This window comes from Fusarium falciforme, chromosome 11 (assembly GCF_026873545.1).
Source record: "Fusarium falciforme chromosome 11, complete sequence".
Classification (NCBI taxonomy): domain Eukaryota; kingdom Fungi; phylum Ascomycota; class Sordariomycetes; order Hypocreales; family Nectriaceae; genus Fusarium; species Fusarium falciforme.
This window is the reverse complement of record NC_070554.1, coordinates 780,914-796,874: the sequence shown is the minus strand read 5'-3', so window position 1 is coordinate 796,874 and position 15,961 is coordinate 780,914. Positions and strand designations below refer to the sequence as shown.

The window sequence follows — 15,961 nt, the reverse complement described above, 5'->3', positions numbered from 1 at the left end:
TTCCAAGTACACCGTCAAACACCGGCTCCTCTTGAGCCTCAACACCATATACTTACCCAGATCAAGCACGCCAACATCAGCAAATCCTGTCAAGCGATAACCTCGAAATTTCAAGTCATTGCTCATAATACCAAATGCTATTCGCCGAAGAGGGGCCTGAAATGGAGCTTTCCCGGCCAAGGCGGAAGTTTAGCGACAGCCTCCCATGTAATGCATTCGACCAAGTCTCAAGAAAATGGCTGCCCTCCTCTGAACGTTGGCTTCTATAAAGACGTCATATTGGGTATTTATGGGGCCTGTAGAAGGGCTTCACGTCAAATTCTCGATAGTGTCAATTATTTGTTACCTTGTCTATCCAGATGCTCAAGGAGGAACCCGTTTTGACCGACGAGATCCTCTTTCTCGATTACATACGTATTTACCCCGGAATAATAGGAGTGTCCACTGACCTGAACCACGACACCCTTCATATTCTGGCCCCTCACCTCAGTTTCTACCAGACGCAAGGGTTTCCCAACGAACCCGTATTCGCTGCCGTGCCTGTTGGTTAAGACGGAGTGATATGTCCACGACTCTCCAACCTTGAGCTCTCCTCTGGCATACTTGAGGGCATTTTGTGCAGCTACAACACTCCCGGTGGGTGATCTGTCCAGATGTTGATCGCCAAAGAAATACATGCCTGTTTCGGCCCCATTCGTCCCTACTGCTGGAGACCCTGTGTTCTTGTCCTCGGTCATGACCCCGAAAACGCAAGTATCGCTCTCATTTGGCAGCATCAAGTGTGACTTGACAAGCTCTGAGTTGTTCAGTGCTGTCTTTAGCTGGCGTGTTGCGAAATCGAGGCAACTGATGTCGATGGCCTCCCCACAGGGCGGGAACCCTAGTTCGCCTATGTCGACATGACAGCTCACGGCGCTCGCGTAGGTTAGTGAAAGGGGACACTCGGGCGGTCTGCAAGTTCTGGCCACCGATAAGGTTCCGGGATATCGACTGAAAGGTCAGTCGCCAGCAAGAAAGCTGGAATAGAGACGAAGCTCACGGGGCGAGTTGGATCTGATCGAGCGCCATCTTGGATTGTCGGCACGTCGCTCTCCACAAGCCCTCCTGGAGTATGCAGGACTAGTCGTACACTTCTCGTTTCGGCGTTATATACGAGGTCATGGCTCCTTGGGAAATGCACTGTGTCTTGAAGATCGATGAGGAGCCGACAAACGGCTATCGTGACATGTCCACATGTTGCTATATCCTTCGCCATGGAAATAGAGAACTCCCATGTGGGCCTCGCCTGAGCTTGTACGTTCGGTTTCTGGTCGACGTACGGCCCCATACATGCCCGAATGTCCTCGAGGTTCCTGCAACAAGCGTGTACGTATGTAATCATGATGTAGCTTTGCCTGTGTTCGCTGCTCAAGCAACGTGCCTGAGATGTTTGGGTAGCCGCTCAAGATGATTCTGGTCGGCATTCCCACGGTGTGCATGTTCACACAAGAGAGTGGCTCATGATTTGAGCTGTAGAGGAAGGCGGGGAGTGACATGCTGATTTCTCAAGAATACCCTGGCGAACGAATGGTCCGAATAGTGTAAAGGACGATAATAAAGAGGAAGATTGGTGAGCACAACAACTCTCGGCCAACTGGACCTTTTGCGTTATTTAGTAGTCCTCCGCTTAGTCACTAACGAGCTGTGGAACTCCTTGCCCATGGCCGCCCGGTTCAGCTAAAGAGCATTGGGGTCGATTTAGTCATTTCCTGCCCGGAACAGTGTAGAATGATCTATGGCGATGCTCATGCAACTTTATAGGGATGGAACTCCGCCTTTGCGACATTTGAACCTGCTCTGACGTGATTTGACTTACCGGGTGTTCTGAACAACGTGAGGAGGTTTTGGGCTACGCCCTGGCAGATGCGAGAACTGAAAGACAATTGCGCTGCGGGCCTGAGAAACCCATGAATATTAGAGAGCATTGAGTTCCAATGCAGGGGGATTGTAGTATCAGTCTGCGAGGCTTGGGGTCGCTTCATTGCAAGATGGTGGCATCATCGACAAGGTTCACGTTGATCATCTAGGTCTATTTCTATGGTACCTCTGTGGAGGGTGACTGATCCGTTGATTAACTATGATTGCACTATCATCTCGACATGAGAGAATTTTTGTAATTGGCGAAGCAACTCTCTTGCCAGATCGTGATAGAACAGCACAAACTGGAAGTACATGGTGCTAACTTATTCGTAGCAATCGCAACAACACTCCACAAACCCCTGACACTCTTACTGGCAGATAATTATGCGACAAAAACCCATACAGCCTGACTCCCTCACGTCCTTTCAGCGCGACGTTCGATCTGAGAAACTCGAGGTGCTTCGTTGGTTGTCCTGCTGCTCTAATTGCCCAAATGCGGCGAGTGCAAGCTGCGAAAGATGAGTGATCGAGTCAAACAAGCCTCGTGTCTGATGAGCCATCGGGTCGCTGCCGGTGATCTCGATAGCTGGTCCGAACTGAATCAGAGTTCTCAGGGCATTGAGACGTGCTTCCAGTCCTGGTGACCCGACATTGCCAGCACTATCCGCACTCTGACGTCCCCTGTGCCCCCCAGAAAAGTTCATCAAGGGAGACTCCACTCTTCCGAGGGAGATGTCAGGGGCTCCAAGAGGTGTCATGATTGATGTACTTTGGGTTACACGTCGGCCAGCCTCTGGTGTGGCTGTAGAGCTTTCACTTGAGTCACGAGGGAGGCGGCGGACTCTCCTCCTGGAGTTAGCCTCATGCTCATCTTGCTCTTCTGTATCATCTCTCTGGCTGAATGTTCGAGGTCGCAGAACGCGCTGCCCGTTGCGTGCAACATTGCCATCAACACTGCCGTTGGGATCACTTCTCGCCTCATTTCTCTCGGGTGTGGTTCCGTTGGTTTGGCGGTGAGAGGGAGTAGGGGTGGAGACACTGGCACTGGATCGCGGATGATGCTGATTCAAGTACTGTATTGCTCTGTCGACGTCGACTTCGAAGACTGCGTAAGGCGACTGGGTTTGGCGGCCATGACGGCGAATGGATTGTTCCGTGATAGCAGGGAGAACGAGGTTGGTATCGATGTGCTCATTGGCAGTAAGCCACGCGTTGAGTTTCTTGACGAGACGAAGACTCAACGGTACCGTTTGGCCAAGGTAGAGGAAGAGAAGCCACGGTTCTTGAACTCTTGTCCCCAGCCCAAATCGAACAGAGAGTGTGAGGAGACGACCCGTAAGCTGGGACTTGGTGGCAGCGCGAGCCCAATCGTCTGAGTGGATGGCATGAAGAATGACCTTGAGAGAGGTCAGGGGGATCTGCTGTCTGATAAAGGCTGGCCAGTCGAGTAGGCTGACGTCGTCTGAGGCACGGCCATTTGCTTCCTCATCTCTCTGAACTTGAATGGCGACCGCCCACTAGGCGTCACGCAGGCGGTTCCAGGTGTCGCGAATGACTTGCTCGGGGCAATTGGCGTTGAGTGAAGCTTCGTCCTGCTCGTTCGAGTCGCTGGCGTTCGAGGATCTCAGGCAGTTGAGAAGTTCCAAGATACCCGCATCTTGGAGAATTCGAGAGGACATGATGGGGTCTTTGCGCGAAGTAGCGAGGGGCAGGTGATCGCGGCGAAGGTATCTGGAATGTCGCTGCGGGGAAGAGGCCCAGCCGTGTAGGATAGGATCTTGGTGTATTGAGCACAGCGTCAGGCGAGCTCCAAGCACGGCCCTTCTCACCAGCTGGAGAATGATGAAGAGGGAAGAATTAGAAGTAGAATGAAATGAAAGGAGTTGAGGGACACAAGATCTGGGGTGTGCGTCACGTGCACTGTCTGGAAACTGAAAGGAAGGAGCCGTCGTCGACCGTGATGGCTTGACAGGGCTCTATTGGCGGGGAGAAAAGGGCAAAGAAAAGAAATTCAGAAAAAAAAAAAAAATGAATATGGAATCAATTAAAAGTATGTGCGGTATGTCAGAAATTGGGAAAATGCAATGGGCTACTCTGTGTTGAGATGGCTGTCTTGGTGGTGAAGGTGAAACTTGGAGAACCTGCAAAGAAGTCCGGCTGAAAATTTCCATTATCGACGTAAGTGCGAGACTGGAAATGAATGAAACGAATTAAAAATTATACGGTTATAGCGGATGACAATGCTGAAACTGCCAAGTTGGGTGACAATATGGCAAGGCTCGAGTGTAAGGGTCACTGTGCATCTCTTGAATCGCAACATTGATCAAGAGGCCATTGGAGATATGCTTGAAGACATGTAAATAAATTAAGCATAAAAGAATGTGTGTTTAAAGTGGGACTTGATCGAAAATGACGTTGTGGTCATTGTTTGCCTTGTCCTGGATAACAACCAAGCCCGTCGACCATGATCCATCCTATCTCATGCTGCAGCATCTTGACCATGACTGACATGCGAGTGCCTTTGATGGAAGGCGCAAGACGAATCCACACCGAGAGGATTACCTCACACACCATTTCAACCTCGCTATTCCTCGGGTGCAACTCCTCCACGGCTCTCCTCACGCCAATTGGCTGTATCAAGAGCACGACACGGGCCCATCGTATGGCGACATCAAAGCCCTGATAACACACCAAAAGCCACCCCCAGAGCCCCGGGTTCAAGTGCCGAAATCACGATATTTGTCAATCCTGATTGGCTACGCTTGTGATCTCTCTCTCCGCGGAGACGTCATGGGGATCTCCTGGGAGCACTTCATCGCCATCACATCCACATTCGGATGCTGGCTGTCTGACCTATCCCTCCCTCCGCAAATAACTCATTGAGATGCAGATCTTGGTAGAGATACCCTATAGTGCAGCCACTAAACATAGAATACCAGGTAGAGGTACTTGATGGGAGACGAGAATGGAAAGGTCATCAACTTCTGCTGTAACCCTCGAGTCGTTGCAAGATGCTACCTCGAAAACACACGAACAAGGATATCATGATGCAATAAAACTCACTAGACACACAATTGGCTACTGTCAGAATGTTATTAAAAAGCATATGATACGCACTTTTTGGTCGGACAAATGCCCAACCTTCACTGCCCAGTCTTTGTCTGATCTCGGCAAAAATGGCTTCTGATCTTAAGACAGACTCGCCTCCTGATCTTAGCGATGAGGCTGGCACCATCGACACTGAACCTCCCGTAAACGAAAAGTCGCTTCTGCGGAAACTAGACGCCAAGTTACTTCCAGCCGTTGGGGTCCTGTATCTGTTATCGTTCTTAGATCGCAGCAATGGTAAGGCTTGGACTGGTTTTCGACCACGACAAGTAGATACTGACATCGTGAACAGTCGGAAACGCCCGGATCGAGGGAATGGTCGATGACCTCAATATGAGTACGGGGGCCAGTAATCTCCCTGTGGATTAAAACTCATGCTAACCTGTGTGGTAATTAGCTGGAAATCAGTACTTGACAGGTCTCACTCTATACTTTGTGGGCTATGTACTTTTCGAGGTCTGCTGCCCTTAACCTGCGCCATTTCTTTGCTAATCCCTTAAAAGATTCCTTGTAATATTATTCTAAAGCGCACTACTCCAAGGCTTTGGCTTCCAACCCTTACGATTGCCTGGGGCATTGTAGCTACGTTACTCGGCATCGTTCAAGACCTCAAGGGCTTCCTCATCGCCAGATTCTTTCTTGGTGTTACTGAGAGCGGTTTGTTTCCAGGAGTTGTGTTCTACTTCTCCATGTGGTACAAGAGACGAGAGAGGCAGTATCGCATTTCGCTGTTTTTCTGTGCAGCATCCCTTGCCGGTGCCTTTGGTGGTATCCTCGCATATGTGAGACCTTTTTACCCCATTGCGAAGGCATTCATCCAGCTAACAGAAGTTTAGGGTATCGGCAAGATGGGAGGCGTCGTTTGGGAGAATGGGTGGCGCTGGATCTTCATTCTGGTAAGAGCCGCGGTACCATACCCTTGGATCGAACTGACACTCAACAGGAGGGGATAGCTACCGTTGTGGTGGCCGTGTCGGCATATTGGTTCATCGAGAACTACCCTGATACTTCAAAATTTCTCACCAAGGCTGAACGGACCTTCATTCATGAGCGCTTGGCAGCGGACAGTGATGCTATTCGACAGGAACAGTTCAGCTGGGCAGCGGTCCGTGAGGCGTTGAGGGATCCGAGTTGCTGGCTCTATGGCCTAGGCTTCCACACAATGAGTCTGCCTCTGTATACTCTATCCCTGTTTCTGGTTAGTCTCTATCGATGCCATTCTATCAATCCCGATGCTCACATTGTCATTCTAGCCCACCATCATTAAGGATCTTGGATACAAAGCAGCAGTCGCACAGCTCTTGACTATTCCACCGTATGCCCTTGCATTTCTCACAACGCTGGGTGTTGCTATCGTCTCTGAGAAGCTAGGCCGACGTGCTCTGTTCATTGCTGGGTCATCAGTTGTTGCTGCCATCGGGTACATAATCCTCCTCGCCAACACTAATCCCACAGCTCGACCAGGAGTCTCGTACCTGGGAACCTTCTTTGCTGCCGCTGGTATATATCCCGCTACCGCCCTGGTGCTTTCTTGGCCCGCGATCAACGTGTCGGGACAGACAAAGAGAGCCATCGCGAACGCAATGCAGATCAGCATCGGGAATCTTGGAGCCGTGCTGGGCACACAACTGTACCGAGCCAACGATGGTCCTCGATTCATCGTTGGACACTCTATGGCTTTGGGTTATCTGGTAGCAAACGTCATCGTTGTGACTTTGCTGGGTTGGAGGTTGAAGAAGCAGAATGAAAGCCGTGCCGCGGTGGCGGAGGAGATCAAGCACGTTGGTGAGGTGGAAGACTGGAAGGGTGACTCGGATGTTAGATGGAGGTTCGAGTATTGATTTACCAAGAGAGGTCTCCATGATTAGTCTATTATGCTTAGTATCTCAACTCGTACTTAAGACATGGTGCTCGGCTCCTAAACTAGAATAAAGGCAACTTCTGGGTCCTTCAAAATCTGCAACCAGTTGTGCTGTGCTCCATCCTCTCTCCTCCTGTCCCATATTACCTGCAGCGTGTCAATGGAAGTATATACAAATCCCCAAGGAAGGCAGTCGGCGAGTCTTTTCATCCTTGACATACTCCAGGCCTGCCTCTCTGGGTCTCGGGCTTGGGCTCCGGCAATAAAGGTTGGCCACGGTGATGTCTTGAAACTTGGATCGCCGTGAGGTATCGACAACAACTGGAGGAAGAGGTCTTGCTCCAAGGTTTGCTCAGTGTCTGGAGGTAGGTGGTTCCTGATCGAGGGAACCGCGTATAGGATGTACAAGCAACATGCCAACTGGTGTGCACGCCCGGCATGTGTGCGACTCTGAATCTCAGTGACTTGGCGACCATGTGGCACATTCTTGATCTCGCGCGCCCAGGCATCCAGATCATACGACATGGCACGATTCATGTGCTCCATCCCTTCTTCAGTGATCCTCGCAATGGAAACGTCGTCATCACTCGGTTCGTTTGAGAGTCGTGCCACAGCCAATAATATCTGCAAGATCTCAGCGGGGCAGCAAATGTAGCTGTTGTTGGAAGCAAAGCGGATGACTGATGGAGCTTGCGCAGTGTAAAAGTAAGATGAAGAGGCCAATAAGCCGTTGACGACTGTCGATGCAAAGATATAGCTTCTTGAAGAAGGTCAGCCTCGAGTTAGTGTACTGGTGGGTTCGACCTACATGTAACAGTCGGCTATGATGAAGTCTCTGAGCATCTTATTCGAATAACCCCCTGGTTGAAGATGTCTGAGCACATTGCCACTACCTTCAAGGTGAGCTCTCCAGCCATGCTTGCCAGACTCGATGAGTTCCAGGGCGATAAAGAAATGGGCCGCCGCCAGAAGTATGTCGCTCTTAAGGGGGCTAGCTTCCTCAATCGCCAGACGAAGTGCCTCGAGCCCTCTCTGCTTAGCGACCAAGGCATCTGCTGCCGCACGTCGGGAAGCTGCCAATGCCTGATGAGTTGAGGACTGTGACCAGTTGAGTTGATTATGGGCTCGAGGCTTTAAGAAATTAGACATGTGAGTTGCTGAGGCAGCTATAACGATGTGTCTCAGGAGTGGATGTGCTCCGCTTAGAGGGACCAACTCGTGGAAGGGATTTAGGCCTGGGAGGTCTATAGCCACGAGATCCGGACAGAGTCGATTTGTGACTTGCGATGTTAGCCTAGACTCAACCCTAATGGCATGCGTCGTGTCACAAAGGGGAACTGACAATATGATAGATACTGGCGTTCCATAGAGTGGACATCTTGGAACATAGGGTCAACTAAAGCCCAGGGAATCGTTTGGTCGCTGGGACTTGAAAATGCCAAAGCTTGAGTACGACTATGGCATAGCCTCGTGTTTGCAGATACGACCGCGTCTCTGGTCGCCGTGCTTTTATACTTGATTGCAGATCCCTCAGCAACCCATGTTGAGTCGTTCAACACAGGCAATTTGTTACCGGCCAGCTTGCCTCGACTGGCCACTGCACCCGCCCATCTATACAGCTTCCCATAGCCGAGACATTCCTTGCCAGTAGTGGTGCACTTGCGACAGGCTGGAATTGATCGATCGCATCGTAACCTACTGTAACGGCAGTTGTGGCAAGCTTTGTTGGAAGGGCGCTGAGGGTCCATAAGCGGTGACCCAGAGCGAGCGACGAGGTCAAATTTGACTAAGTCGATGCGCGACTAGAGCGACCTTATCTCTAAAGATATGCAACCGACAATTGACATGGTATAGCAGTTGCTGGTCAGCAAACGGGGCGGTAAGGACCCTTGACGCAGAAGAGATAATTGGGTTGAAACTGCGACTGGAAACCCAAGTGCCTCGGCAAATCACAAAGGTGCACCAGTTGGTCGACCCGGTAACTGAAATGCCCACGGAGTTGTAATTATACGAGTGTCTAGAGGTCGGCTGTCCAGCGGAATTCTTGGTGGGAACTAACCGAACACCGAACATCTCGGAGGGCGCAACCGACTGTGCCAACTGGATGAACTTGGCATATTTAAATGATAGAGATCCGGTTCTTCAACATACAATTTCAAGTGCAGAGTACTTTGTTGCCAACGAGACAAGCCACTTCCTTCAACCCATCCTTCACATCAGCTCTGGATGACAAATGATCCAGTCGCCGATACGGAGCTGTGGAGACGCTAGTCTGAATCAGGAAGATATAACCCCATGTCCTGCAGAGGCAAAAATACCCCACGCAACTTTGTTGAGTTGCCATGCGGACACTGTCGCGAGCGGTTGGCACCATCGTTCACCGCAGTGTATTCAAGCCAATCGTAAGAGGCCATTGATTGGGAATCTTATCTCGTGCCCAGATCGTGTGGTAGTGGTAACCCAATCTTTGCAGTTGTGGGTGGAGCAAAGGGACATTTTGCCAAGATGAACTTTCATGATGTCAGAGTTTGCGGAATAAGAACCAAGGGTCACCCTGGCCCAATTCCTGATCCTTTTTGTCCTCCTGACAGGTCTTTCTTCGACCTGGGTGTTAAGCAACACTGCGCCGGCCCAGTATGCTCAACATTGATCGACGATAAGCAGCTCGACTTTGTCCTTTTCTCTTTGACTGTCTTTTATCCGCTGCCTACCGCGTCTCTTCCGTGACCCGGTCTCCAACATGACTCACGGACAAGTCGTCGTCGAAAGCGAGGATCCTGAATCCGCAGCCAATACCATCATCGATGTTGAAAAGCTGGGCCGACAGCGGCCAGCGGCCTTTGCCACGCGATGGGCCGAGTTGGGCTTCATATTCTCGCTCCTAGGCTCAATGGCAATGGCTGTATGTTCATCGTTTCCTCGATTCTTTATTACTTTGCATGTATTGACTAGAAAAATAGGAATTCTTCGTCTCAGGATTTCACATCATCCTTCCACCGCTAGCCATTGAGCTTGAAATCCCCGAAGCATCTCGAACGTGGCCATCGAGCGTATTCTCTCTCGTCACCGGCGCATTTCTGCTACCACTGGGCCGGCTGAGTGATATGCATGGCGCATACATCATTTTCAACAGCGGGCTTGCATGGATGTCGGTCTGGTGTCTGGTTGCCGGCTTCAGTCACAACTATATCATGCTCATTATCTGCCGCGCTTTGCAGGGAATTGGAGCAGCGGCCTTTTTACCTGCCGGTATTACGCTACTTGGCAAGGCATACCGACCAGGGCCACGAAAGAATTTTGTTTTTGCCATATATGGTGCTTTTGCACCTCTTGGGTTCTTCATCGGCATCCTGATAGGAGGTATCTCGGGCGAACTTTTGTCCTGGAAATGGTACTTTTGGATTGGTGCAGTCATCCTTGTTGTCATATTTGCCGCCGGATTCTTCTCCATCCCGAATGACTTTACCAAACACCCCCCTGACGGCCTCGGCATGGACTGGTGGGGGGTGGCAACCATCGTACCGGGTCTTATCCTTTTGGTATACGCCATCACCGATAGCTCGCAGGCACCCAAGGGCTGGGCAAGTCCTCAAATTATTGCCACTATTATAATTGGTGTAGTGATTCTCGCTGCGGCCGTATACCTCGAAGGCTGGGTTGTCCCAAACCCCCTTGTCCCAGCTGACCTCTTCTCGCCGCCATACATGACAACCCTTGTCGTGGCCCTTTTCTTTGCCTATGGCAGCTTTGGCGTTTTCCTGTTATACAGCAGCTTCTACATTGAGCTTGTCCTCGAGATATCTCCTCTGCTGACGGCTCTATGGTATGTTCCCCTGATAGTTGGTGGCCTTCTCCTTGCTACAGTGGGAGGACTAGTTCTCCATCGACTTCCCGGTCGTATCCTACTGATAGTCTCTGGGGTGGGTTATGTTGTCTCCTGCCTCCTTTTCGCTCTCATGCCAGAAAACCCGAACTACTGGGCCTGGGTTCTGCCGGCTATGGTTGCATCCACAGTTGGCATCGACATTACATTTACCGTCAGTAACGTTTTTATCACGACAAATCTACCTGCGCGGCGTCAAGGACTTGCGGGAGCACTCATCAACAGCACTTTGTTTCTGGGAATCAGCTTCTTTCTTGGATTTGCCGATGTGGCCGTGGGACAGACGTCACGCCCTACTCTACAGGAGAGTTACCAAGTCGGATTATGGTTCGGTGTCGGCATATCAGGAGTGGCGCTGTTGATGTTGTCATATATCAATGTTGGAAGGGCCAAGAGTGACTTGACTATTGAAGAACGAGAGCAGATGGAAGCAGCGAGAGGTAGAGGTGAATAAACGGCAGAAGACGATGGAACATGGCTTTAATTATCAAGGCGCTTGGAACAGCTTGGTGTGAAAGGCCAAGATCTTTGATTCACCACTCATAGACAGACAATCTCCAACAGAAATCTATTTCAACAAGGCGGCCATTCAATGTCTAGTGAACTGGTCTGCTCCGGGCTGCATAGTCAGAACCTAATCCCCAATGGTGAGATGAAAACTCGAGTAAATGACGATTAACAGCGGCCCTCTTGATTATCCAGAGCTGCAGATCGAGGCCCCATTACGCAAGAACTATCTCCGATAACTAAGAGTTCAAGCTGGCAGAGGGCCCAAAACGCAAGAGCTACAAAAATGACTGACAATTTTACCTGGCTAACACTGATATTTCTGTGTTCTGTAGTATCCCCTAAGACTAAGAGCAGGTAAACATATCTTGACACAATGCCGAAATCCAAGTTGAGAAGTAGGGAACTGCAATACTCCCACATTCTCCTTGTGCAAGGATTCATTGACATCAAAGGATAGCGTCTAGAAGCTCGATGTTGCCCTTGCTCGCAACCTCGCCCCATACCTCCACATGAGAAGTGGTGCTGGAATTCCAAAGAAGAGTCTTGCGAAAGCCATAGTGTTGTTTCCCCATCCGTAACCCAGAACCGAGTACATCTTTGGGGTAAACAGGGGGAACAAGAATGCGGCCAAGCTTCTGAGGAACTGTGTTGCCGCCATGGCACTGGATGTATGATCCGGATAAGCATCAATCGTGTATGCCTGCATGGGCATGCCTGCAATCTGCATGCCAAAGGTTGTGAAAAACATGCCAACATCGACCCAAGCCCAGTGAACCTTGTACTGAGCACACCACCCATAGATAATGAAGCCAAAGGGGGCTAGAATAGCACCAGGCAGTATGAGGGGGATGCGATGTTCAGGAACAGGTTGCCCATCGGCACGGCGTTCCATTCTGCGGAACGAATAGTCCATCAAAGGCCCAGCAAGCTGAGACCCAGCGAGTTCTCCAAGCATGCAAGAAATGTAGTGGAGGCCACTGATCTCCACGGACTGACGGTAATGATGGATCCAAAGGTCAGCGAAACTCGCAAGAACAATATACAGAAGCCCATAGCTGATGGCGGAGATGATGGATGATACTTGGATGATTGGATGGAAGGCAAGAAGCCGCAGCGGGCGGCTCAAAGCTTGACCAAGAATAATGGCGGGATTTGATTGGCTTCGGTGCCGCTCTTCTTGTGTGTAGTATGGGGCACCCGTTTCTTTGCGCAGCTTCTTGGCTCGTTTTTTAAGAATTGCTGGAGCAAACGTCTCGCGGAAGCTGGTCAGTGAGATGACAACCATGGCAAATTGAAAGATGGATGTTGACCAGAACATCCATCTCCAAGAGACGCGATATGTCATGAAGCCACCAACGATTGGGCCTGTGAGTAGAATTAGATATGGCTTGGCGGACACGCAGTTCAGGACACTTACCTACTGCGGCTCCCAGCAGAGGAACCAGAAGAAACCACCCAAGAGACCTCCCACGCTCCTCTGGGCGCCATATATCACCCAGGACTCCACCTCCAAGTGCGTATATAGCGCTGGCTCCGAAGCCGGCTAAGAACCGGGCAGCAATGAGCAGCTCCTTGGAGCTTGCAAAGCCACAAGCGATGTTCCAGACCAAGAACCATATGTTGGACGCGTGCAAGATCACCTGGCGGCCGTAGACCTCGGACAATGGTCCGATCACAAGCGGGCCGAAAGCAGTTGCCAGCAAGTAGATGCTCAAAGCCATCATAGCCTCAGTCGAGTTCATCTCCAAATCGACTGCAATCAAGGACAGTGCAGGGGCCATGACAGTTGACACGAGGATTCGATTGAAGCCAGTTACCGAGAGGACATTGGTTACAGTCCACTTCCGTCTTTCTGGCCAGTTCTTGGGGTTCTCGCTATCCTGGTCATCGAAGGCAACGAGATATGGATCTGGTTGAATGGGGGACATGGCAGTCAGTTCCGTCCCAGCTGGGACCTGGTTGTTCGAGGCGTTCTTTGTTCTGGTAGCCATCTTGGAGTTGAAGAAAGAGAATAAGAAGAGGACGGGATGATGATTCAGAACCCCGCAATAAATAGGCATCAGCAACGCAGCATTCAGGCTGATTCATGGAACGTAGATCTCGCGGAGCTAATGCGGAGATATCGGTAGCGAACGGAATTATTGCGGTCACGGCCCCTGACCAGGTGAGCCCAACATAGGTTAAGCGAGCAGGATGTGATAAGGCAAGGTATTAGATCCATAGTCATCATTGGAAAAAGACTGGGGGCATGTTGGAATATGGAAGGTGATTGCGAGCGCAGTAAATGTCTCCCACCAGTACAAGATAGTCTATCTATTGATAAAGGCATTTGATCTATAGGCGTAAATTCGTTGAGGTGAGAAATTCTCTCATTCCAGACAACTTAACCTCTGCCGGGGATCTTGAACCCAGAGGCTCTTAGCTTCTGGAACACGCGTTGAGGATCATACTTCTTAGAGGCGGCCTGAAGATATCGGACAGACTCGGATCCATAATGTTTGATTGGATTCTGGTCGCCCAGAGCATAGTTGAGGTACTCCCAGTTCTTGTTGGCGCCAATGCTGGTGGCATATTTGTTGATGGCATTCCTATACTCCAGTGTCAAGTGGGCAATCTTTTTCTGGTTCCCAGCCGTGTCTACAGTGACAGCAATGAGCCAGTTGAGGGCAGGACCATCAGCGACGACATCCTCAAGACCGAGAACATTACCGCCCGCCTTGCGGGAGTGAGCCACCATGGACTCAGTGAATGGCTGGAACTGGACAAGAACGCTGAAGTCGGAGCCGGGGGCTGCCGCCTTCATCTTCTCGACGTACTCGACATGTTTTCTCATCCACAAACTTCATGACCCGAATATCATTCGTGGTCATGCCAGTCATCCAGTTGGCACTAGAACGAGGTCAGTACAGCACTGACGGGATAGCCATAGGAGAACGTACTAAAGGCCCAAGGGTGTAGGACCCGTGAACTGAGGGACAAGGTCCGCAATCTTGCCCGTGGTCAGGGTGTTGGAAACATTTGGGAGAGAGAGAAAGTCGTCAAAAGCCGGGACAGCAGGAATGGCGTCAGAGTTGGAGACGACCGAGATCAAGATGCGCTCTTTTCCGTTGTACTGGACAGAAACGATCAGCTGAGAGACAGGGTCAAGATGCATGTTTTCGGCAAAGTCGATATATGACTCGAACACATGATCGCGTTGCGACAGGTCGAAGCTAACAAAGCCTCCCCAAAGCTTGTTTGAGTCAACAACGTCTGTCGAACGGTTCAGGTTAGCGCCAGGAGAAAGTCCAGTCATGAAGGAGAAATGAACTTGAATTGGTCGACTCGAGTCACAAACCCCAGGTTTCCAGAGCCACCCTTGAGGACTTTCCACAGATCAGGGTGCTGGTTCTTGTTGGCGTTGACGATGCGACCATCAGCGAGAACCACCTCAAAGTTGGCGACAACATCGCAAGCAAAACCACGAGCGTTGGAATGGAACGAGTACTAAAGAGCGGTTAGAACTTGACCGCTGCCAACGGGTGCCAGGGTGGTCGTGAATGGGCGCCTACCCCTCCTCCAGTGGTGAAGCCACCAACACCAACGACAGAGGCACGGCCGCCAACAGCCGCGACACCATATTCGTTGAGCGCCTCGTAAACACGGCCCCAATTGGATCCGGGCTGAATCGACGCAATCTTCTTTTTCGAGTCGTAGGTGGTAGTGTTCATGTAGCCTCCCAGCAGTTAGCCATGACCCAGGGGAGCAGGGCGTAGACATCCATACTGAAATCAATGGTGATGCCATTTTCAACTCCGTTGGAGCCCTTCCATGCAGAGTGTGCACCACTGCGTATGCCAAACGGACACTTCTTCTTGGAGATAACCTTGGCTATCTTGGAAACATCCTGTGTAGTCTCGGGGAGAACCATGTACCAAGGTTCGAGGGCGGCGTTGGCTGAATAGTAGGTCTTCAAACGGGCGTCGTATGCGTTGCTCCCAGGAACATAGATCTTTCCCTTAAGTTGAGGGACGGCGGCGAGGGCAGAGCACTGTATTGTCTGTGTTAGCAAGAGGCTGGAGAGGCTTGAGGACGGCGCAGAAAACCCACACATGGACATGAATCGTGTGTAGCCGTGGCTGACGCGCCAGCGCCCAACAGGGCGAGACTAGCAAGGGAGATTCTCATTGCGAGGACGGATGAGATGTACAAGAAGCAAGAAAATGTTCGATTGGGATTCCAACTGTTAGATAGAGAAAAGATCAACAAGAAAAGAAGGAAGATCAGGCCCTAACAAAATCTGGAAAACATCCGAATGAACCAAAGTATCCCGTATTACAGGCATGATAACAGAGCCTCCAAGGATGGGCAAGACTTGCGAGAATTCAGTCCATGCACAGCACGGACTGGTCGATGTGAGATCTTGTCCACTCAGACTTTGAGGGGTTTAGAGATCAGTGGAGATGTTAGACCAGGGCATTCGGCTAGGCTCCGCACTTGGCGCTGGTGATCTGGGGACGGTTGGATTGCTAGTCAACTGTCATATCGTTTATCGAGATGAGTTCCGCACAGCCGATGAGATTTATGACTGACATCTGTACGCCAATGTCTGGCTGCTTGAGAATCTTCCACGAAATGTTCCAATTTGCTTTTCATCGTTGCGTCTTTCTTGGCTGTCAGTTCAGCCCAGCTCAGACGTGCCAAGGCATACTAGCAGAGTT

The 15,961-nt window shown here is 50.7% G+C and overlaps 5 protein-coding genes and 1 pseudogene across 6 annotated transcripts, besides 1 other annotated feature; 2 read left to right on the top strand and 4 right to left on the bottom strand.

The window, feature by feature from the left end:
* Window positions 1-2,324: 2,324 nt before the first annotated feature.
* Window positions 2,325-3,578, bottom strand: NCS54_01315700 (Hypothetical protein; the record flags this gene model as incomplete). Its single annotated transcript, XM_053158365.1, has 2 exons — window positions 2,325-3,361; window positions 3,428-3,578. 2 exons carry the CDS (start codon window positions 3,576-3,578, stop codon window positions 2,325-2,327), a joined length of 1,188 nt encoding a protein of 395 aa, XP_053014340.1.
* A 1,497-nt stretch (window positions 3,579-5,075) lies between these two features.
* On the top strand, window positions 5,076-6,848 carry NCS54_01315600 (MFS domain-containing protein; the record flags this gene model as incomplete). The annotated part of the gene is made up of 7 exons (XM_053158364.1): window positions 5,076-5,244; window positions 5,300-5,344; window positions 5,405-5,463; window positions 5,511-5,789; window positions 5,844-5,903; window positions 5,951-6,205; window positions 6,261-6,848. The coding sequence occupies 7 exons, from the start codon at window positions 5,076-5,078 to the stop codon at window positions 6,846-6,848; spliced, it is 1,455 nt and encodes a 484-aa protein (XP_053014339.1).
* A 77-nt stretch (window positions 6,849-6,925) lies between these two features.
* On the bottom strand, window positions 6,926-8,652 carry NCS54_01315500 (annotated as a pseudogene). Its single transcript has 3 exons — window positions 8,211-8,652; window positions 7,677-8,148; window positions 6,926-7,628 (listed from the first exon to the last, which is right to left on the bottom strand).
* Window positions 6,926-8,652: a sequence feature.
* Window positions 8,653-9,608: 956 nt separating this feature from the next.
* NCS54_01315400 (MFS domain-containing protein) lies at window positions 9,609-11,205 on the top strand (the record flags this gene model as incomplete). The annotated part of the gene is made up of 2 exons (XM_053158363.1): window positions 9,609-9,770; window positions 9,829-11,205. 2 exons carry the CDS (start codon window positions 9,609-9,611, stop codon window positions 11,203-11,205), a joined length of 1,539 nt encoding a protein of 512 aa, XP_053014338.1.
* Window positions 11,206-11,721: 516 nt separating this feature from the next.
* NCS54_01315300 (MFS domain-containing protein) lies at window positions 11,722-13,252 on the bottom strand (the record flags this gene model as incomplete). Its single annotated transcript, XM_053158362.1, has 2 exons — window positions 11,722-12,626; window positions 12,679-13,252. The coding sequence occupies 2 exons, from the start codon at window positions 13,250-13,252 to the stop codon at window positions 11,722-11,724; spliced, it is 1,479 nt and encodes a 492-aa protein (XP_053014337.1).
* A 392-nt stretch (window positions 13,253-13,644) lies between these two features.
* On the bottom strand, window positions 13,645-15,428 carry NCS54_01315200 (FAD-binding PCMH-type domain-containing protein; the record flags this gene model as incomplete). The annotated part of the gene is made up of 7 exons (XM_053158361.1): window positions 13,645-14,019; window positions 14,078-14,150; window positions 14,201-14,513; window positions 14,618-14,747; window positions 14,813-14,976; window positions 15,027-15,291; window positions 15,351-15,428. 7 exons carry the CDS (start codon window positions 15,426-15,428, stop codon window positions 13,645-13,647), a joined length of 1,398 nt encoding a protein of 465 aa, XP_053014336.1.
* Window positions 15,429-15,961: the final 533 nt, after the last annotated feature.